Here is a 22,731-nt window from a genome sequence, read left to right on the forward strand (position 1 = left end):
GAGTGGGGCTTGAAGCTGTAGCACTGTCTGGCCATGTCCAATTGAAGATGGAGCATTACTTCAAAGTGACTCATCAACGCGAGACAAAAAGCCAAATGTTTAAACTGATGAAAGACAAATTTAGAGTTTCTTATTCAGAAGTTCTCCTTCATATATAGTGCGGAATGGTTATGTGGAACCTTATTAAAATCAGCGGGATGTTGCAATGAGGACTGTAGAGAGGCCAATGTGATCTGGTGACTTGCACTGCTCGTTTTGCTGTTTGCCTTGAAGGATGTGATGGAAATTCTCTTCCAAAAATGCCATAATAAAAATATCAAAACCTAACATCAAATTAAAAGCAGCAGAATAATGGGTTATAAATGAGCACAAAGTGACTTCAAGGAAGCAATCTAATCTTGGTAAAAACACAAAGATGTAATTTGACCCTTCAATGAAAATATTGCCTCGAAATCATTCCAATATCATCAAAACCCAGCATAAAATAAACACTAGCTTCAGTTTTTAGGTTTCCCACACCATCCCTCACTCCTTGAGCCAGCCTACCACAAGGTCACAGTGACCCTGTGTGCAGAGTAGCAGAGTGATCAGGAGCTTGCGCATAAGTGTTTTTTTAAGGTGTGTCTTCAGGAGGAGGAGAGGAGCTCAGGGATGGAATTCCAAAGAGTGAGATTCAAGTGGCGGAAGCTGCACTGTTAATGGCTGAGGGGGGGCTGTTGTGGCGGGAGGGGAGCTGCTGCGGCGGGAGGGGGGGACTGCTGTGGAGGGAGTGGGGGCTGTTGTGGCGGGAGGGGAGCTGCTGCGGCGGGAGGGGGGGACTGCTGTGGAGGGAGTGGGGGCTGTTGTGGCGGGAGGGGAGCTGCTGCGGCGGGAGGGGGGCCTGCTGTGGAGGGAGGGGCGGACTGCTGTGGAGGGAGGGGGGGCTGTTGTGGAGGGAGGGGGGGCTGTTGTGGAGGGAGGGGGTAGCTGTTGTGGAGGGAGGGGGTAGCTGCTGTGGAGGGAGGGGGTAGCTGCTGTGGAGGGAGTGGGGGCTGTTGTGGAGGGAGGGGGTAGCTGTTGTGGAGGGAGGGGGGCAGCTGCGGCAGGAGGGGGGCTGCTGCGGAGGGATGGGGAGAAGCAGCGAACGGGGGGGGGGAGCTGCGAGCGGGGCCGGGGGGGGGGGGGGGAGGGGGAGGAAGCAGCGAGCGGGGCTGGGGGGGGGGGGGGGGGGGAGAGGGAGCAGCGACTGGGGGTGGGGTGGGGAGCAAGCTGCAAGCGGGGGTGGGGGAGCGGGAGGAAGAAGTGAGCGGGACCGGCGTGGGGGGAGAGGAAGCAGCAAGTGGGGCCGGAGGGGGAGGAAGCTGCGAGTGGGGCCGGAGGGGGAGGAAGCAGCGAGTGGGGCCAGAGGGGGAGAAAGCAGCGAGTGTTAGAGATTAGAAGGTAACAATATCACCAAGGATGAGAATTTTGAATGAGGAGGTGTTGGAGGACCAGGTACCAACGTTGGGCAATGAGGATAAGAATGATGAGTGAACAGGAGTCAATGTGGTAGAGAATATTGGCAGCAGAATTTTTGGATTTGCCAAAGTTCTGGGTTGGGGCTGGTTTAGCACAGTGGGCTAAACAGCTGGCTTGTAATGTAGAACAAGGCCGCAGCTCGGGTTCAACTCTCGTACCGGCCTCCCCGAACAGGCGCTGGAATGTGGTGACTAGGGGCTTTTCACAGTAATTTCATTGAAGCCTACTTGTGACAATAAGTGATTATTATTATTTCACAGCGAGCGGAGGAATGGAGACAAGTCTGGAGGTTGCACGAACAATCATGTCCAGAAGTGGCAAACAGGAACTGATTAAACCTTTCAGTTACAGACAAACAGAAGTATGAGTTGAAGCAAGTGATGCCATAGATTTGGGAGTAAGCGGTCTTTGTAGAGATTGCAGTTCCAGGTCAAATAGGACAGAGGTTGCAGGGTCAGCAGTTCAGTTCCAGGTCAAATAGGACACAGAGGTTCCAAACAGCTTGACATAGTCGGAGTCAGAGGGCAGGGAGGGAAATGGAATAAATTGTAAGAATACTGTCTCGTTACTGAGGCCACAGACAATTGTTGTGGTCTTGGGGAAGCAGTGGGACCGTGGTATTGTTGCTGAACTAGTAATCCAGAGACCCAGGTAATGATTCGGCATCAAATCCCACCACTGCAGATGGTGAAATTTTAATTCAATAAAAAACTGATATTACAAGTCTAATGATGACGATGACAACAAGTCGATTGTCGTAAAAACCCATCTGGTTCACTAATGCCCTTTAGGGAAGGAAATCTGCCATTCTTCAATGGACTGGCCAATATCCACAGCAATGTGGTTGACTGTTAGAAAAATTCCCTCAGCGATGGGCAGCCAGTGACACCCCATCCCCTGAACGAATTTTAAAAAAATATGTAGGTGGAGGAAATTACAATTCTTCCAGGATTGGATATCTGACAAAACAGCTTGACAGCATTGAGGCAGTGGATCGGCTGAGAGAGTTCTGGAATGGACAGATGATTACGTGAAAGATAACCTCCTGTGTATGGATAGGGTTGCGATGGGGTAGTATGCAGTCGAAGTCGAAGAAGTGCAGCGGGTCAAGGAGAGGTCCTATGGCAGCAGAGAGATGACAGTGCGGGGGTGTAGAATTGAGAGAAACATTGGATAAGTAAGCTGGGCAACAAAAGGCGAGGGCTCAATTCTCTGCTCCCGCGCTGTTTCAGACAATCGCCTGGGGTGCCATTTTTACTTGCGACACCGATCCGACGCCCTCCCGCGTTCACCCCAGCGGCGAGAACGGCCCCTCGAGTTCTGCCCGGCGCAGGCCAGAGAATCGCCCGGGACCCCCAAAATGGCGATTCTCCGCTCTCCAAATATTCTCTGGCCCGGATGGGCTGAGCGGCCTGCCCAAAACCACGGCTTCACCCCGGCGCCATTCACACCTGGTCGCTGCCGGCGTGAACACCGCAGGAACACTGGGGGGTTGGGGGTGGGGTGGGGGGGGGGGCCTGTGGGGGGGCGAGGGGGGTTCCTGCACTGAGGGGGTGCTCAAAAGGTGTCTTGCCCACGATCGGTGCCCGCCGATCGGCGCGCCGGCCTCTCTGAAGATGGACCTCCTTTCCTCCGCTGCCCCGCAAGATCGATCCGCCATCATCTTGCAGGGCGGCCGCGGGGAGGACGTCAACCGCGCATGCGCGGGTTGGCGCCGGTTGAGGTAATTTACGGGGCGCCGGCCCTGTCATTTACGCGGTGCCGCTTTTACGCGGTGCCAAGGCCTGGTGCGCGTAAATGATGCGGCACCGCTCCTAGCCCCCCCGGGGTAGTGTGAGTCGGGGTCTCGGAACGGCCTCCGACGCCGGAGTAAAACACTCCGGTTTTCACTCCGGCGTCAGCACTTAGTCTCCAGATCGGAGAATCGCGCCCAAGGTGTTAAGGATCAGTCATGTGAATAGCTGCAAACAAGTTGAGGAAGCAAAGAGATCACAGTCACAGAGAATGCCAGTAGTGACTTTGTTTAGGGCCATAGTAAATACCTAAAGAGAATGATATAGCACAAAATATACAATTAAACAATAGTTTAATAATAATAATAATTAATAATATATATTATTTTTATATATCAGACACACATTTTGGAAACATACCACATCGCTTTTAACCGTGAAAACTCGATCAGCAAGGCTCTCGAGGGCAATCCATTTTACTGGCATCTTAGCAATCCGCCCCTGTCTGTAATAGTCCCCACTGTAAATCTTCTTAGATAAGCCAAAGTCCGCCACACATACCGTCATATCAGTGCGTAACCTGTTGAATCATTACATAATAGAAACATGAATATTTGTTTATTACATGCATGGGATCGATAACAATTGACTAATCAACTCAGTTCTGTTGCATATAAACTCGGAGGGACATCTGTGGTGATAAATCAGCCGTCAAGCAACTCTTTACAATCAGGGAGCAGTCGCTTCTGTAGCTTGACACAGTTCGTCACGTTACTGCCCTGAAGAATGAACCAGCGAATGACTGTCACTTATTCTATTTAGCCGAAACAGATGCCCAATGTTCAATAAAGTTCAGCACCTCTACCATTTCTTGTTTTCCATCATCAATTCCCAGACTCTCTCCCTGCAGGAGGTCCAACACTAGCTTTAGTTACTCTTATTGTATTTAAATACTTGCAGACATTCTTACTGTTTTTATATTACTCGCTACCTTTCTCTCATACTCTTCTTTCCACCTCTACTTATTTTTAGTTATTCCTTGCTGGTTCTTAAAATTCAACCAATCTTCTGACTATCACTAATCTTTGCAGAATTGTACTGGATTTTTCTCAAGTTGATACCATCCTTAATTTCCTTTTTCAGCCATGGATGATGTATCTTCTCAAAGAGGTCTTTCTGTCTCACTGGGATAAACCTTTTCTGAGTGCTCTTAAATATCTCTGCTGTGACATCTCTTTTTTTTAAAATAAGCAATTTTATTGAGGTATTTTTGGCATTTAAACAGTTACAGTGCACAGTAATGTGCAAATATCAACACAAAGCAGAAACAGTGCAAAAGACTACTCCTCTCTCATAAACAGTACCCTCCTATTTATCCCTCCTATTCTACTCTCATCTACCCCCCCCACCTCCCCCGCTGACATTTAGTTCCCCGCGAAGAAGTCGATGAATGGTTGCCACCTTCTGGCGAACCCTAATACAGATCCTCTCATGGCGAACTTAATTTTTTTCCAGCCCTAAAAAGCTCGACATGTCTGAGAGCATGCTTCGGTCTTTGGGGGCTTTGAGTCCCTCCATGCCAGCAGTATACGTCGCCGGGCTACCAGGGAAGCAAAGGCCAAGACGTCGGCCTCCCTCTCCTCCTGGACCCCCGGGTCTTCCGAGACCCCCAAAATTGCCACCATTGGACTCATTCATCATCACCCTAGTTTTCAGTACCTGGGACATGACGTCTACAAATCCCTCCCAGTATCTCCTAAGTTTTGGGCATGCCCAGAACATGTGGACGTGGTTTGCTGGCCCTCCTGCACACCTTGCACATTCTATCCTCCACCCCCAAAAATTTCATGTGGGCCGGTGGACGACCTTGAACTGAATCAGGCTGAGCCTAGCACATGTTGCAGTTGAATTTACCTTACTCAGGGCTTCCCACCCATACCCCCTCCTCCATCTCCTCGCTGAGTTCCTCCTCCCACTTGAGCTCCAGTTCCTCTGTCTGGGACTCCTCCCTTTTCATAAGTTCACGGTAAATATCCAAGACTTTCCCCTCTCCTACCTCTCCCCTCGACACTATCCTGTCCTGGATCCCATTTGGCGGGAGGCATAGGAAGGATGGGACCTGTCTCTGTATGAAGTCACGCGCTTGCAAGTACCGAAAGGCATTCACTCTGACTAGTCCGAATTTCTCCTCCAAGGCCCTCATGCTCGAGAAGCTCCCCATCCTTCCCACCCCTGCCCGCCGCCACACTCGGAATCCACCGTCCATACTCCCAGGGGCGAATCGGTGGTTGTCGCATATTGGAGACCAGACCGATGCTCCCACCTCCCTACATGCTTCCTCCACTGGCCCCAGATCCGCAGGGCTGGTGGAGTACCTGGCCGGCGGGAGCGGTGGGGCCCTGACCAGGGCTGCCAAACAGGTTCCCCTGCACGAGGCCACCTCCACTCGCCCCGAAATAGACCCCGTACCCACCATCCAATTCTTTACCATGGCAATGTTGGCCGCCCAGTAGTAGTTGCTGAGGTTCGGCAGCACCAGCCCCCCCTCTCCGGCATCGCTTTCTTCACCCGTGGGGACCTCCCCACCCAGACAAAGCCCATAATAATGTAGACCCTTTTGAAGAAGGCCCGCGGGCTGAAAATCGGGAGGCACTGAAAAATAAACAGGAATCTTGGGAGAATTGTCATCTTCACCGTTTGCACTCTCCCCGCAAGTGATAGCGGGAGTGCATCCCATCTCCTGAACTCGCTCTTAATTTGTTCCACCACTCTAGTCAAATTTAGCTTATACAGCCTGCCCCAGTCTCGTGCCACCTGTATCCCTAAGTATCGGAAACTTTCTCCCACCATCCTAAATGGCAGCCCCTTCAACCTGTTCTCCTGGCCCCTCGCCTGCACCACAAACATCTCACTCTTAGTCATGTTCAGTTTGTACCCTGAAAACCTGCCAAATTCTCTCAATATTCCTAGTATACTGTCCATCCCAGCCAGCGGGTCCAATACGCACAGGAGCAGGTCGTCCGCGTACAGAGATACCCTGTGCTCCACCCCTTCCCTAGTCATTCCCTTCCACCCCTCGCAGCTCTCAGGGCAATCGCCAGCGGCTCTATGGCCAGTGCAAACAGCAACGGGGAGAGTGGGTATTCCTGCCTGGTCCCTCGGTGTAGTCTAAAGTACTCTGATGTTGTCCTATTTGTCCTCACGCTAGCCTTTGGGGCCTGGTACAATAGTCTAACCCAGTCAACAAAGCCCTCCCCGAACCCAAACCGTCCGAGTACCTCCCACAAATAGTCCCACTCCACCCGGTCAAAGGCCTTCTCAGCATCCATTGCCACCACTGCCTCTACCTCTCTGCCCTCCGGGGGCATCATGATTACATTGAGTAATCTTCTCAAGTTGGCTACCAGCTGTCTACCTTTCACAAACCCTGTTTGGTCTTCCCCGATCACCTCCGGGACACAGTCCTTAATTCTAAGTGCCAAAACCGGAGCCAGGAGCTTGGCGTTGACGTTGATCAGGGAGATTGGTCTATATGACCCACACGCTTACGGGTCTTTATCCCGTTTTAATCTCAGCAAAATGGCAGCCTGTGACATCACCGGGGGTAGAGTCCCTCTGTCCCTCGCCTCGTTAAATATCCTAGTCAGCACTGGCCCCACTATCTCCGAGAACTTTTTGTAGAACTCCATTGGGTGGTATCCATCCGGCCCCGGGGATTTACCCGACTGCATGGCCTTCAAGCCCCACAGTACTTCCTCAGCTCTGATCGGGGCCCCCAGTCCGTCTACCAGCCCCCTACCCACTTTTGGGAAGGTCAGTCCGTCTAAGAAACGCTTCATCTCCTCTGGCTCCCCAGGATGTTCCGAGGTATAGAGCTTGCTGTAAAACTCCCGAAACACCCTGTTCAGTCCTTTTTTTTTATATAAATATTTTATTGAAAATTTTTGGTCAACCAACACAGTACATTGTGCATCCTTTACACAATATTATAACAACACAAATAACAATGACCTATTTTATAAACAAAAATGAATAAATAATAAATAACAAAAATGAAAACTAACCCTATTTGGCAACTGCCTTATCACAAGTAACACTCTCCAAAAATATAATTTAACAGTCCAATATATAATTATCTGTCGCAATGACCTATACATATTATACACTATATATTAACAACCCTGAGAGTCCTTCTGGTTCCTCCTCTTTCCCCCCCACCCCCCCCCCCCCCCCCGATCCTGGGCTGCTGCTGCTGCCTTCTTTTTCCCATTCCGTCTATCTTTCTGCGAGGTATTCGACGAACGGTTGCCACCGCCTAGTGAACCCTTGAGCCGACCCCCTTAGAACGAACTTAATCCGCTCTAACTTTATAAACCCTGCCATGTCATTTATCCAGGTCTCCACCCCCGGGGGCTTGGCTTCTTTCCACATTAACAATATCCTGCGCCGGGCTACTAGGGACGCAAAGGCCAAAACATCGGCCTCTCTCGCCTCCTGCACTCCCGGCTCTTGTGCAACCCCAAATATAGCCAACCCCCAGCTTGGTTCGACCCGGACCCCCACTACTTTTGAAAGCACCTTTGTCACCCCCATCCAAAACCCCTGTAGTGCCGGGCATGACCAAAACATATGGGTATGATTCGCTGGGCTTCTCGAGCACCTCGCACACCTATCCTCCACCCCAAAAAATTTACTGAGCCGTGCTCCAGTCATATGCGCCCTGTGTAATACCTTAAACTGAATCAGGCTTAGCCTGGCACACGAGGACGACGAGTTTACCCTGTTTAGGGCATCTGCCCACATCCCCTCCTCAATCTCCTCCCCTAGCTCTTCTTCCCATTTCCCTTTTAGTTCATCTACCATAGTCTCCCCTTTGTCCCTCATTTCCCTATATATATCTGACACCTTACCATCCCCCACCCATGTCTTTGAGATCACTCTGTCCTGCACCTCTTGTGTCGGGAGCTGCGGGAATTCCCTCACCTGTTGCCTCGCAAAAGCCCTCAGTTGAATATACCTGAATGCATTCCCTTGGGGCAACCCATATTTCTCGGTCAGCGCTCCCAGACTCGCGAACTTCCCATCCACAAACAGATCTTTCAGTTGCGTTATTCCTGCTCTTTGCCACATTCCATATCCCCCATCCATTCCCCCCGGGGCAAACCTATGGTTGTTTCTTATCGGGGACCCCCCCAAGGCTCCAGTCTTTCCCCTATGCCGTCTCCACTGTCCCCAAATCTTCAGTGTAGCCACCACCACCGGGCTTGTGGTGTAGTTCCTCGGTGAGAACGGCAATGGGGCTGTCACCATAGCCTGTAGGCTAGTCCCCCTACAGGACGCCCTCTCTAATCTCTTCCACGCCGCTCCCTCCTCCTCTCCCATCCACTTACTCACCATTGAAATATTAGCGGCCCAATAATACTCACTTAGGCTCGGTAGTGCCAGCCCCCCCTATCCCTGCTACGCTGTAAGAATCCCTTCCTCACTCTCGGGGTCTTCCCGGCCCACACAAAACCCATGATGCTCTTTTCAATCCTTTTTAAAAAAGCCTTCGTGATCACCACCGGGAGGCACTGAAACACAAAGAGGAATCTCGGGAGGACCACCATCTTAACCGCCTGCACCCTCCCTGCCAGTGACAGGGATACCATATCCCATCTCTTGAAATCCTCCTCCATTTGTTCCACCAACCGCGTTAAATTTAACCTATGCAATGTGCCCCAATTCTTGGCTATCTGGATCCCCAGGTAACGAAAGTCCCTTGTTACCTTCCTCAACGGTAGGTCCTCTATTTCTCTACTCTGCTCCCCCGGATGCACCACAAACAACTCACTTTTCCCCATGTTCAATTTATACCCTGAAAAATCCCCAAACTCCCCAAGTATCCGCATTATTTCTGGCATCCCCTCCGCCGGGTCTGCCACGTATAGTAGCAAATCGTCCGCATACAAAGATACCCGGTGTTCTTCTCCTCCTCTAAGTACTCCCCTCCACTTCTTGGAACCCCTCAACGCTATCGCCAGGGGCTCAATCGCCAGTGCAAACAATAATGGGGACAGAGGGCATCCCTGCCTTGTCCCTCTATGGAGCCGAAAATATGCAGATCCCCGTCCATTCGTGACCACGCTCGCCATCGGGGCCCTATACAACAGCTGCACCCATCTAACATACCCCTCTCCAAAACCAAATCTCCTCAACACCTCCCACAAATAATCCCACTCCACTCTATCAAATGCTTTCTCGGCATCCATCGCCACTACTATCTCCGTTTCCCCCTCTGGTGGGGCCATCATCATTACCCCTAACAGCCTCCGTATATTCGTGTTCAGCTGTCTCCCCTTCACAAACCCAGTTTGGTCCTCGTGGACCACCCCCGGAACACATTCCTCTATTCTCATTGCCATTACCTTGGCCAGGATCTTGGCATCTACATTTAGGAGGGAAATAGGTCTATAGGACCCGCATTGTAGCGGGTCCTTTTCCTTCTTTAAGAGAAGCGATATCGTTGCTTCAGACATAGTCGGGGGCAGTTGTCCCCTTTCCTTTGCCTCATTAAAGGTCCTCGTCAATACCGGGGCGAGCAAGTCCACATATTTTCTATAGAATTCGACTGGGAATCCATCCGGTCCCGGGGCCTTTCCCGCCTGCATGCTCCTAATTCCTTTCACCACTTCTTCTACCTCGATCTGTGCTCCCAGTCCCACCCTTTCCTGCTCTTCCACCTTGGGAAATTCCAGCCGATCCAAGAAGCCCATCATTCTCTCCCTCCCATCCGGGGGTTGAGCTTCATATAATTTTTTATAAAATGTCTTGAACACTCCATTCACTCTCTCCGCTCCCCGCTCCATCTCTCCTTCCTCATCCCTCACTCCCCCTATTTCCCTCGCTGCTCCCCTTTTCCTCAATTGGTGTGCCAGCAACCTGCTCGCCTTCTCCCCAGATTCGTACTGTACACCCTGTGCCTTCCTCCATTGTGCCTCTGCAGTGCCCGCAGTCAGCAAGTCAAATTCTACATGTAGCCTTTGCCTTTCCCTGTACAGTCCCTCCTCTGGTGCTTCCGCATATTGTCTGTCCACCCTCAAAAGTTCTTGCAGCAACCGCTCCCGTTCCTTACTCTCCTGCTTCCCTTTATGTGCCCTTATTGATATCAGCTCCCCTCTAACCACCGCCTTCAACGCCTCCCAGACCACTCCCACCTGGACCTCCCCATTATCATTGAGTTCCAAGTACTTTTCAATGCACCCCCTCACCCTTAGACACACACCCTCATCTGCCATTAGTCCCATGTCCATTCTCCAGGGTGGGCGCACTCCTGTTTCCTCCCCTATCTCCAAGTCTACCCAGTGTGGAGCGTGATCCGAAATGGCTATAGCCGTATACTCCGTTCCCCTCACCTTCGGGATCAACGCCCTTCCCAGCACAAAAAAGTCTATTCGCGTATAGACTTTATGGACATAGGAGAAAAACGAGAACTCCTTCCTCCTGGGTCTGCTAAATCTCCACGGGTCTACACCTCCCATCTGCTCCATAAAATCTTTAAGTACCTTGGCTGCTGCCGGCCTCCTTCCAGTCCTGGACTTCGACCTATCCAGCCCTGGTTCCAACACCGTATTAAAATCTCCCCCCATTATCAGCTTTCCCATCTCTCGGTCCGGAATGCGTCCTAGCATCCGCCTCATAAAATTGGCATCATCCCAGTTCGGGGCATATACGTTTACCAAAACCACCGTCTCCCCCTGTAGTTTGCCACTCACCATCACGTATCTGCCCCCGTTATCCGCCACTATAGTCTTTGCCTCGAACATTACCCGCTTCCCCACTAATATAGCCACCCCCCTGTTTTTCGCATCTAGCCCCGAATGGAACACCTGCCCCACCCATCCTTTGCATAGCCTAACCTGGTCTATCAGTTTCAGGTGCGTTTCCTGTAACATAACCACATCTGCCTTAGGTTTCTTAAGGTGTGCGAGTACCCGTGCCCTCTTATCGGCCCGTTCAGCCCTCTCACGTTCCACGTGATCAGCCGGGTTGGGGGGGCTTCCTACCGCACCCCCCCCTTGTCGATTAGCCATCCCCTTTTTTCCAGGTCCTCACCCGGTTCCCACGCAGCTGTATCTCCCCCAGGCGGTGCCCCCCCGCCCATCCCCTCCCATACCAGCTCCCCCCTCTCCCCAGTAGCAGCAACCCAGTAATTCCCCCCTCCCACCCCCCCGCTAGATCCCCCGCTAGCGTAATTACTCCCCCCATGTTGCTCCCAGAAGTCAGCAAACTCTGGCCGACCTCGGCTTCCCCCCGTGACCTCGGTTCGCACCGTGCGACGCCCCCTCCTTCCTGCTTCTCTATTCCCGCCATGATCATCATAGCGCGGGAACCAAGCCTGCGCTTCTCCCTTGGCCCCGCCCCCAATGGCCAACGCCCCATCTCCTCCACCTCCCCTCCTCCCCCATCACCACCTGTGAAGAGAGAAAAGTTACCACCTCGCAGGATTAGTACATAAAACTCCTCTTTCCCCCCTTTTTAACCCCCCTCTTCGCCCCCCACATTCGCCCCACCACTTTGTTCAAACGTTCTTTTTAATAACCCGCTCATTCCAGTTTTTCTTCCACAATAAAAGTCCATGCTTCATCCGCCGTCTCAAAAGTAGTGGTGCCTCCCTCGATATGTGACCCACAGTCTTGCCGGTTGCAGCATTCCAAATTTTATCTTCTTTTTATGAAGCACCGCCTTGGCCCGATTAAAGCTCGCCCTCCTTCTCGCCACCTCCGCACTCCAGTCTTGATAAACGCGGATCACCGCGTTCTCCCATTTACTGCTCCGAGTTTTCTTCGCCCATCTAAGGACCATTTCTCTATCCTTAAAACGGAGGAATCTCACCACTATGGCTCTGGGAATTTCTCCTGCTCTCGGTCCTCGCGCCATCACTTGGTATGCTCCCTCCACCTCCAACGGACCCGCCGGGGCCTCCGCTCCCATTAACGAGTGCAGCATCGTGCTCACATATGTCCCGACGTCCGCTCCCTCCGCACCTTCAGGAAGACCGAGAATCCTCAGGTTGTTCCTCCTTGCGTTGTTCTCCAGTGCCTCCAACCTTTCCACACATCGTTTCTGATGTGCCTCATGCGTCTCCGTCTTCACCACCAGGCCCTGTATGTCGTCCTCATTCTCGGCTGCCTTTGCCTTCACGACCCGAAGCTCCCGCTCCTGGGTCTTTTGTTCCTCCTTTAGCCCTTCGATCGCCTGTAGTATCGGGGCCAACAGCTCTTTCTTCATTTCCTTTTTGAGCTCTTCCACACAGCATTTCAAGAACTCTTGTTGTTCAGGGCCCCATGTTAAACTGCCACCTTCCGACGCCATCATGGTTTTTGCTTGCCTTCCTTGCCGCTGTTCTAAAGGATCCACTGCAATCCGGCCACTTTCTCCTCCTTTTTTCATCCGTATCCAGGGGGGATTCCCTTCTGGTTTACCGCACAGTGTTTTTAGCCGTCAAAATTGCCGTTGGGGCTCCTATGAAGAGCCCAAAAGTCCGTTTCACCGGGAGCTGCCGAAACGTGCGACTCAGCTGGTCATCGCCGCACCCGGAAGTCCACACCCTGTTCAGTCCTGACGGGTCATCCACTCTGTTCCCCATACCGTCCACTACCCTGCCTATTTCTCTGGCCGCCTCCTTCCTCCTGAGTTGCTGCGCAAGCATTCTACTAGCTTTCTCCCCATGCTCATAGACCACACCTTTTGCCTTCCTGAGTTGTTCCACTGCCTTGCTCGTGGACAACACTCCCAACTCGGCCTGCAGTCTCCGTCTATCTCTAAGTAGGTCCTCCCTCAGGGCCTCTGCATATTCCCTATCTGTCCGGTGGATCTCCTTGACCAGTCTGTCCGCCTCCGCTCTGTCTGTTCTATCTCGGTGGGCCCGAATTGAAATCAGCTCCCCTCTTACCACCGCCTTCAGCGCCTCCCACAGGGTCGTTGCTGAGACTTCCTGTGTCATTAACCTGCAGGTAGTCCTTCATGCACTTCCGCAGGCTCTCGCAAACCCCCTCCTCCGCTAGCAATCCTACGTCCAACCTCCATTGCGGGCACTGGTAGCTCCCTTTGCAGACCTGCAGGTCAACCCAGTGTGGGGCATGATCCGAGATGGTGATCGCCGAGTACTCCGTGTTTTTTACCCCGCCTACACAGTCCCTGCTCATGATGAAAAAAAAGATTCTCGAGTATACTTTATGAACATGCGAGTAGAACGAATATTCCCTTCCAGTCGGCCGTCTGGCTCTCCATGGGTCTACCCCCCCCATCTGCTCCATGAACCCCCTCAGTTCCCTTGCCATCGCTGGGAGCCTACCTGTTCTGGAGCATGACCGGTCTAGTCCGGGGTCAAGGACCGTGTTGAAGTCCCCACCCATGATCAGCTGGCCTGAATCTAAGACTGGGATTTTCCCCAGCGCCCTTTTAATGAAGTCAGCGTCGTCCCAATTTGGAGCAAATACATTCACCAGGACTATCCTCACCCCGTCAAGTGTACCCCAGACCATAAGAAAACTACCCCCTCCGTCTGCAATTGTGCCCTCTGCCTCAAATTGAACCCGTTTATTGATCATGATTGCCACCCCCGTGGAGTCCAAGCCCAAGTGGAAGACCTGGCTAATCCAGCCCTTCCTTAGTCTGGTCTGGTCAGTCACTTTCAGATGTGTCTCCAGCAGCATGATTACGTCCGGCTTTAGAGCCCGCAAATGCACGAACACACTTGCCTTCTTGACTGGGCCATTTAGTCCTCTGACATTCCAGGTGATCAGCCTGGTTGGAGGACACCCCACCCCCCCTTGCCGATCAACCATCCCCCTTCTTGGGCCCGCCCCCAGCCCATGTGCCAGGCCCCTCCCAGTTCGCCACCTGGCAGCTCCCACCCCCGACCTCCACTCTGTTACCTACTTTAAATCCCTCCCATGTCAGCAAAATAACTTCCCCCCCCCCTCCCCCCCCCCCCCCCTAGCAACAACACCCCTCTGTAACCCGCCCCCTGCCATGTACTGGCTGTATGCATCCCCCCCCACCTCACTCCCTTGACTAGCCTCCCGCTAGCCTGGTGACTCATCCCTCCGGCGCCCACTTGTCTCGCTCCCATTGTTCCTCCGAGCTCATCCCCCCACCCATCCACACCCATCCCCCTGATGTGTCCTGCTCGAGCAGTCTCCCTGCAGTAAGGGAGCTCAAACAAAAAACAAGGGCAATCAAATAAAGACCCGAGCCCGCTCCAGCTGTAATGCTGTTCCAGTTTCTGCGCATTAGTAATAAAAACACACAGCAACACAGTACCCGCGTCACCCCCCTGCATCCAATACTTTAACCCCCATTGCTTCCTGGCCACATTTCTGTTACGTTGGAAGCTCCAAAATGAGAAAAACACAAAGAAAAAGCAAATAGACAACCCAAAAGAGAGAGGGGGCACTCGCACCCCCCCCACCCCCCGCCCATTGTACCCATAGGCAGCAAAAACGGAAAACATAAACTACAAAGTACCTGTGAAGCAGCAAAAAATAATGGGCGTCATTCTCCGACCCCCCGCCGGGTCGGAGAATGGCCGTTGGCCGCCGTGAATCCCGCCCCCGCCCCCGCCGAAGTCTCCGCTCCCGGAGATTGGGCGGGGGCGGGAATCCGGCCGCGCCGGTTGGCGGGACCCCCCGCTGGATTCTCCGGCCCGGATGGGCCGAAGTCCCGCCCAGGAATTGCCTGTCCCGCCGGCGTAAATCAAACCTGGTATTTACCGGCGGGACCAGGCGGCATGGGCGGGCTCCGGGGTCCTGGGGGGGTGGGGGGGGCGCGCGGGGCGATCTGACCCCGGGGGGTGCCCCCACGGTGGCCTGGCCCGCGATCGGGGCCCACCGATCCGCGGGCGGGCCTGTGCCGTGGGGGCACTCTTTCCCTTCCGCCTCCGCCACGGCCTCCACCATGGCGGAGGCGGAAGTGACTCTCCCCACTGCGCATGCGCGGGAAACTGACAGCGGCCGCTGACGCTCCCGCGCATGCGCTGGGAAACTGACAGCGGCCGCTGACTCTCCCGCGCATGCGCCGCATTTCCGCGCCAGCTGGCGGGGCAACAAACGCTCAATGTTGGGGCTAGGCCGCCAAAGATGCGGAGACTTCCGCACCTTTTTGCCGGCGCGATGCCCGTCTGATTTGCGCCGGCTTTGGCGCCAGTCGGCGGGCATCCCGCCGTTGGGGGAGAACTTCGCCCATAAAGTCAGTCCAAGAAAACTAGAAGTCTCACAGACAATATATAGTACACCGACTCTGACTTTGGTCCGTGGGCCCTCAGTTCGGCAGCAGTCCCTGATCCTTTGCGAACTCCATCGCCTCAGCGGGGTCCATAAAGTAGTAATGCTAGCTCTGGTGCGTGACCCACAGCCGTGCCAGGATAAGCAGACCGAACTTCACGTGCTTTTTGAACAAAATCTCTTTAATTCTTTTAAAGGCTGCTCGCCGCCTGGTCACCTCCTGACTCAGGTCTTGGTAAATGCGAAGGACATTATTGTTCCATGTACAGCTCTTCATACTCTTTGCCCACTGACGGACACGCTCCTTGTCTGTGAACCTGTGGAACCTGACCACCACTGGCCGGGGGGGGGGGGGGGGGGGGGGGGGGGTGCGGTCGCGGCTGCCTCACCTGCACCCTGTGGGCCCTGTCCACCTCCAGTGGTCGCGGAAAGGAGTTCGCCCCCATCAGCTGCTGCAACAGGTCTGCCACAAACGTTGTGGCGTCCGCTCCTTCGGCCTCCTTCTGGGAGGCCAATAATTCTCAAATTTTGTCTGCGGGCTCTGTTTTCCAGGTCTTCAATTCTGTCGAGCAGCCTTCTCTGTCGCTCCTTCAACCCATCTATCTCTATTGCAGCGATCGTTTGTGTGTCCGCCTGTTCCTCCACCGCTTACTCCAGCTCCTTGACCTTTTTGTCCTGGGCCTCTAGTCTTTGGTTCACTTGCTCCACCGCTTTCTGCAGCAGTTCTAAGTTATCCCGCTTCATATCTTCAAAACTTCCTTTTATGACCTGCAGCATATTGTCAGCGTTGCTTGGATCGTCTGGTCCGCGGTCCGGTCAGCCATCTTTGGTCCCGGGTCAGCTCCCGCACCACTTTGTCTCTGCCCCTTCTTTTCCTGCTTTCACTGCTTTCTGCTCTTCTTTGTTTCCATACAGCTCCGCTCGCTTCAATCAGCAACTTTGTGGCCCTCTTTTCTAGCGCTCAAAAGTTCCGAAAAGTCGGGAAACCAGGACCAAAAAGCCAGCCGGAGTGAGAGCCGCCGAATGTGCGACTCACTCCCTCATAGCCACCACCGGAAGTTCCCCTGCTGTGACACCTCTACTGTCCTACTTTTTATCCTTGTTCCCCAATTTATTTAGCCAGACCTGCTTTCTAACTCTTATAATTACCTTTAAGGCTAAATCGCTGGCTTTGAAAGCAGACCAAGGCATGCCCCCCAGGCCAGCAGCACGGTTCAATTCCCATACCAGCCTCCCCGAACAGGCGCCGGAATGTGGCAACTAGGGGCCTTTCACAGTAACTTCACTTGAAGTCTACTTGTGACAATAAGCGATTTTCATTTCATTTCAATTAGATTTAAAACACTCAAGACTCGCACTTCTCCTTCAAGTGGCTCTTTTACTATGAAGTTTAAGACTATTCCCGTCTCATTGCTCATTACTGTCAGAGAATTACCCAAGCCTGGCTGTGAAGAAGATAATGAGACTCGCATGCTTTGGTGGAGACTGTTTATTGCTCGTCACAGAGCTCACCTCTCCATTCCAACCCAAACTCTTTCTCTCCCCCTCAACCCCCAAGTGTTGGCTCATTCTTTTTTAAAAATATTTTTTTATTCTCCTTTTTCACATTTTCTCCCAAATTTACACTCACCAACAATAAACAATAATCAGTAACAAATATGTCAATCCCCATATCAATAACAACGATCCCATCCTCCCACCAAACACCAAACATTCGCCCGCATGTTCATACAAATGACAAAAATGAATTAGGGATCATCCACAGTCGCCATTAACACACACAGCCCCTGTCCCCCCAACACTCCCACCCACCCGCCCCAACTAATGTTCGATGTTATCCAGTTCTTGAAAGTTGGAGAGGTTGCTCAACGAGGCGAAGGCTACAACACTCGTTTCCAACCCTGGCTGGTCCGACACCCCGAATATGGCCTCCCGAGGGCCCGGGTCCAGTTTCACGTGCACCACTTTAGAAATTACCATAAAAACCTCCTTCCAGTAATCCTCTAGCTTTGGACAGGACCAAAACATATGAATATGATTAGCGGCCCCCCCACCCCGCAACGTTCACACAAGTCTTCCACTCCCTCAAAGAATCGGGTCATCCTCGCCCTCGTGAGGTGTGCTCTGTATACCACCTTCAGCGGTATCAGCTCCAACCTCGCGCACGAGGTGGAGGCATTCACTCACCGGAGCACCTCACACCAGAAGTGCTGGCTGATTCTTTATATACACATTTGAGTGTAACTAATCTTATTTCCTTAAATTACTCGGTATCTCACATCCATCATCAGAACCTGTGAGACTAAAAATTACCACATCGAGAATATCTGCTCCCTGGATGGCACTCAAATGAGCTACTATAAGACCATTCAATGAGATCATTACAGATCCGATCCTGTCTTATCTCCATAATCCTCGATTCCCTTACTGATGAAAAAACTGTCTATCTCACCCTTGAGCACACTTAATGACTTAGCACTGTTGCTTCACAGTGCCAGGAACCCGGTTCGATTCCCGGTTTGGGTCACTGTCTGTGCGGAGTCTGCACGTTCTCCCCGTGACTGCGTGAGTTTCCTTTGCGAGCTCCGGTTTCCTCCCACAAGTCCCGAAACGGCATGCTTGTTTAGGTGAATTGGACATTCTGAATTCTCCCTCAGTGTATCTGAACAGGCGCTGTAGTGTGGCGACATAGGGATTTTCACAGTAACTTCATTGCAGTGTTAATGTAAGCCTACTTGTGACACTAATAAAGATTATTCTTGGACAGAAAGGGCTAGAAGAAAGGAAATAGGAGGAGGAAAATAAAAGATCTTGAGTAAATAATATTGAAGTTTCCTCTTGTTGAGTTACAAGCTCTGCAGTGGAAAGAAATCCTTGACATAATACGTGGCGTGATCGCACCGATATGGTACCATGATGAAAAGTGTACTGTTGCCTATGCAAGCCAGTTCATTGAAAGGACAGCTTCGTGGGGCAGTAGTCAAGTGATGACCAAGAATTTAACAGCAACTGAATGGGGTTGTTGTAATAAATGCAATGTGTGTTAAAAAGCAGGAAAATTGTTTTCATAGAACGCCACAATTCAGAAGCGAGTGAAGGATTTGGAAAGGGCTTAAAGCAGTAATTGGCAACATAGTTAGTGAGTGGGCCGCATGAGTGGCCCTCCTTCATCTCAGTGTGCTGCAAGATTGAAATCTGGCATGTTCAGGAACCATCGCCCCATGAATGAGATTGAACACGTTAAATACTTGCCAAATATTTCATAATGAGTTGTAGAAAATGCTTTATCATAGAATTATCATAGAATTTACAGTGCAGAAGGAGGCCATTCGGCCCATCGAGTCTGCACCGGCTCTTGGAAAGAGCACCCTACCCAAGGTCAACACCTCCACCCTATCCCCATAACCCAGTAACCCCACCCAACACTAAGGGCAATTTTGGACACTAAGGGCAATTTATCATGGCCAATCCACCTAACCTGCACATCTTTGGACTGTGGGAGGAAACCGGAGCACCCGGAGGAAACCCACGCAGACACGGGGAGGATGTGCAGACTCCACACAGACAGTGACCCAAGCCGGAATCGAACCTGGGACCCTGGAGCTGTGAAGCAATTGTGCTATCCACAATTCATATATTAATAGAACTATCAACTTCAAATGGTATACACAAAATAAGTATCGATGCTTTGATTGGACGCAAAGGGAGTGCACAATGCTCACAGTCAACGCTGTGTGCAATCAACATGCACTTCACTTTACATGGCTTTTCATTACGTGCATATCACTTTATGCATCACATAAGGAAGAAAACTATGCAGACAGAAACCAGCAGAAGCTGGCAACCTTGTGTGTGGGAACAGTAAAAAAAAAATGTCTCGTGGGCTGCACTCTGAACTCTGATTGGCTGCACGTGACCCACAGGCTCAGGTTGACCACCACTGGCTTAAAGCTTTTAACGTTCAAGGCTAGTAGCAAGGGAAACAGTTGCTTTAATTTCCCTGCACACATTACTATTTAAAAATAGAACTTGGAGATTAAAAACAAATCATTGAATGAATGAATGCATGAGTGAATGAGTAAATGAATGAAAGGTACAGAAATTTTGTGTGTTTAGATTTTATAAACACATTGGGCTGACGAGATTTTCTGGCGGTTTCATCGATGGGTTCCCTGGTAGCGGAGGGTACGAACAGGAAATTCCGTTGACAACAGCGGAACCAGAGGATCCCGCAGCCGGCCAAAGGCATGCCCCCTTCGCAAAACACACCACGGTATGGGGGAACCGGGGAAAATCCCGGCCATTGGGAGGAGTTGGGCAGTGGTAAACATGTAGCGATATACATAAGTAATTAAACACAAAGTAAGCCATACTTATATCACTGCAAACTTCACTCACATGCAGTTTCTGGCTGCTAGATCTCGGTGCAGAAAATTCCTCTTACTAAGGTACTCCATTCCACTGGCAATGTCAATCATGAATTTCAGCAAAGACTGCTGTGGAAAATACTGGAAACAAAATGTTAAGAGCAAAAGTTTTAAAACAACAAAGCATTTATGTAGTGAAGAGACTTTACAGGAGTGTTACAAAATAAAAATTGAACGCAGAGCAATTTAATGAGATATTAACATAGACCACGAGAAACATGGTCAAAGAGCTATGGCTTTGGAATCCTAACGAAGGAAAAGAGATGGTGGAGAGGTTTAAGGAGACAAGTTCAGGGACGAAATTCTCCGGTATCAGCGTGATGTCCGCCGACTGGCGCCCAAAACGGCGCAAATCTGTCGGGCATCGCGCCGCCCCAAAGGTGCGGAATGCTCCGCATCTTTGGGGGCCGAGCCCCAACCTTAAGGGGCTAGGCCGGCGCCGGACGAATTTCCGCCCCGCCAGCTGGCGGAAAAGGCCTTTGGTGCCCCGCCAGCTGGCACGGAAATGACATCTCCGGGCGGCGCATGCGCGGGAGCGTTAGCAGCCGCTGACGGCATTCCCGCGCATGCGCAGTGGAGGGAGTCTCTTCCGCCTCCGCCATGGTGGAGACCGTGGCGAAGGCGGAAGGGAAAGAGTGCCCCCACGGCACAAGCCCGCCCGCGGAACGGTGGGCCCCGATCGCGGGCAGGCCACCTTGGGGGCACCCCCCGGGGCCATATCGGCCCACGCCCCCCAGGACCCGCCCGCGCCGCCTTGTCATGCCGGTAAGGTAGGTGGTTTAATCTACGCCGGCGGGACAGGCATTTTAGCGGCGGGACTTCGGCCCATCCGGGGAGGGGGGGCACCGACCGATGCGGCGCGATTCCCGCCCCCCGCCGAATACCCGGTGCCGGAGAATTCGGCAACCGGCAGGGGCGGGATTCACGCCAGCCCCCGGCGATTCTCCGACCCGGCGGGGGGTCGGAGAATCTCGCCCCAGATCTTTGAGCCTCAGCAGCTGACGACACTGCCACCAAGTGAATTCTCATGGGTACAGACGATGATTATTGCTTCACATCTCAATCAAATTTTAAGTCAGATCAGTTTACCTGACCTCTAGAAGAGTGAGCCCCATAGAGGCAGCAGCCAACAATCAAACAGAGCTGGGCGTCAGCGCTGGGGATATCCTCGTGATCAAAGGGTGAGTATGTGGATCAGGGGAGGGCACCTGAGCACGGACTCCCCATGCGCAGGGGGCCACCGCACACCCTGAAGACCCGGCTGTCCATCAGGCCGAGGAGGTATATGGATGGGGCCGTCAGCGAGGGCCTGAGGTGTTCAAGTGCCATTGGTCTTTACAGGAGATGACAGGCAGAATGTGCTGCAGGTGACTGTCTCAATAAAGAGACAGTACAGCACCCGTGGCATGTCCTTGCGGACCTGGCACTCCGTGGAGGAGGAGGTCACATGCTCCCGGTGAGTGCGAAGGTCACCATAGTCATGAACGTCTATGCCACTAATTCACTTCAGGGCTCGAGCGGGGACTTGTGCGTCATTTCACAAGATACAGTCCACATGTGCATCCGTGAGGTCACGTATGCCCTGTGTGCCTGATCACATTTGAGCTCATGACAATTGGAGGATTTTAGGAATATTGGCTTCAAAATATTGGGACAAGTTAAGGGTTAAAAGCCTGGTGTGTTTGACTGCAATGGTCATGTTTTTAAAAACAGTTTTGTTCTGCAAAGCAGCAGCAGGTGAAATTGACCAGAGGATTGGGTTATGACTGGATGGTCCCTGGGGAGTTAATGCGCTTTTGCAGCCTGAAGAGATAATTTGTTTTTCAGCTTGAGAAGATGAGGTCATTGCTTGGTGCAACCCAGAAATGCAGAGAGGCAGAGAGTTTGGCGAAGCTTTGAGAGCGAGAGAGGAGCTGAATTCTGATCTGCCTGACCCCGAGTCCACAATTCTTTCCCAGGAGGACAGTTTAAAAATAGAGTAATAATATTTTAACATAGAGCAATCTTGTCTGAAAACAAGGAAGAGGCTGAAACAACCTAGTTGAAGCAGCTATTTCAAGATATTCAGTCAGAGTCTGAAGGGGTTCTAACCGGGGCCCAAATCTGTTCTGTAAAGCAAGTATTACTCTATGCCTTGCTGATTGTTTAAGCTGAATGATGAGCTGAATGCTTCTTTTCTTGTTGTTTAACGGGAAATTGTATAGTAGTGTTAAGACGTAATTGCATGCTGTACTTTTCAGGTGTGACGTTAAAAAGTTTAATATTGTAATCATAATAAAACCTTGTTTTAGAAATAACGAAGCCCTATTTTTCCATGCAATCACGCCCGGTGCGAATCATTTGTTCCGCATAGTCTTAAAAGAAACTAAAAGTTTCGGTCCAGTATCCTAGCAACTGCTGGGGTCTGGTCTAGAATTGTAATAAACTGGATCAGGCCCACCAAGATGCCCGGGCAGCAGGATTCCCTGCCATCAACGGGATGCCCCAGGTCCACGGGGTGATTGATGGCACTCATATTGCCTTGCACGCACTGGGACATTATGGAGTGCCCTTCATCAATAAGATGGATTCCACTCCCTGAATGTTCAACTCATGTGCGACCACCACCTCTGGATCATGCATGTGTGTGCACGCTTCCCAGGGAGTGGGCATGATAGCTACATCCTGGGACACTGAGATCCCAGCATCTTCGAGGGCCACACCAGGATGATGAGTTGGCTCTTGGGGGATAGGGGATACCCGTTGAGATCCTGGCTGATGATGCCAACGACAAGGCCCATGTTGCCGCCTGTGCTGTGATTGCGCGGT

General features: G+C 51.9%; 1 protein-coding gene across 2 annotated transcripts in view; it reads right to left on the reverse strand.

Annotated features, from left to right (window-relative positions):
* mertka (c-mer proto-oncogene tyrosine kinase a) overlaps positions 1 to 22,731 on the reverse strand; it is a 245,025-nt gene that overhangs the window by 20,602 nt on the left and 201,692 nt on the right. For both annotated transcript variants that reach the window (XM_072500095.1, XM_072500094.1), the window contains exons 16-17: positions 19,895 to 20,004; positions 3,651 to 3,810 (exon numbers count right to left, since the gene is read on the reverse strand). In XM_072500095.1, coding sequence (XP_072356196.1) covers positions 3,651 to 3,810; positions 19,895 to 20,004 — 270 coding nt within the window. The remainder of the gene's footprint in view (positions 1 to 3,650; positions 3,811 to 19,894; positions 20,005 to 22,731) is intronic.

Source organism: Scyliorhinus torazame, chromosome 4 (assembly GCF_047496885.1).
Source record: "Scyliorhinus torazame isolate Kashiwa2021f chromosome 4, sScyTor2.1, whole genome shotgun sequence".
Classification (NCBI taxonomy): domain Eukaryota; kingdom Metazoa; phylum Chordata; class Chondrichthyes; order Carcharhiniformes; family Scyliorhinidae; genus Scyliorhinus; species Scyliorhinus torazame.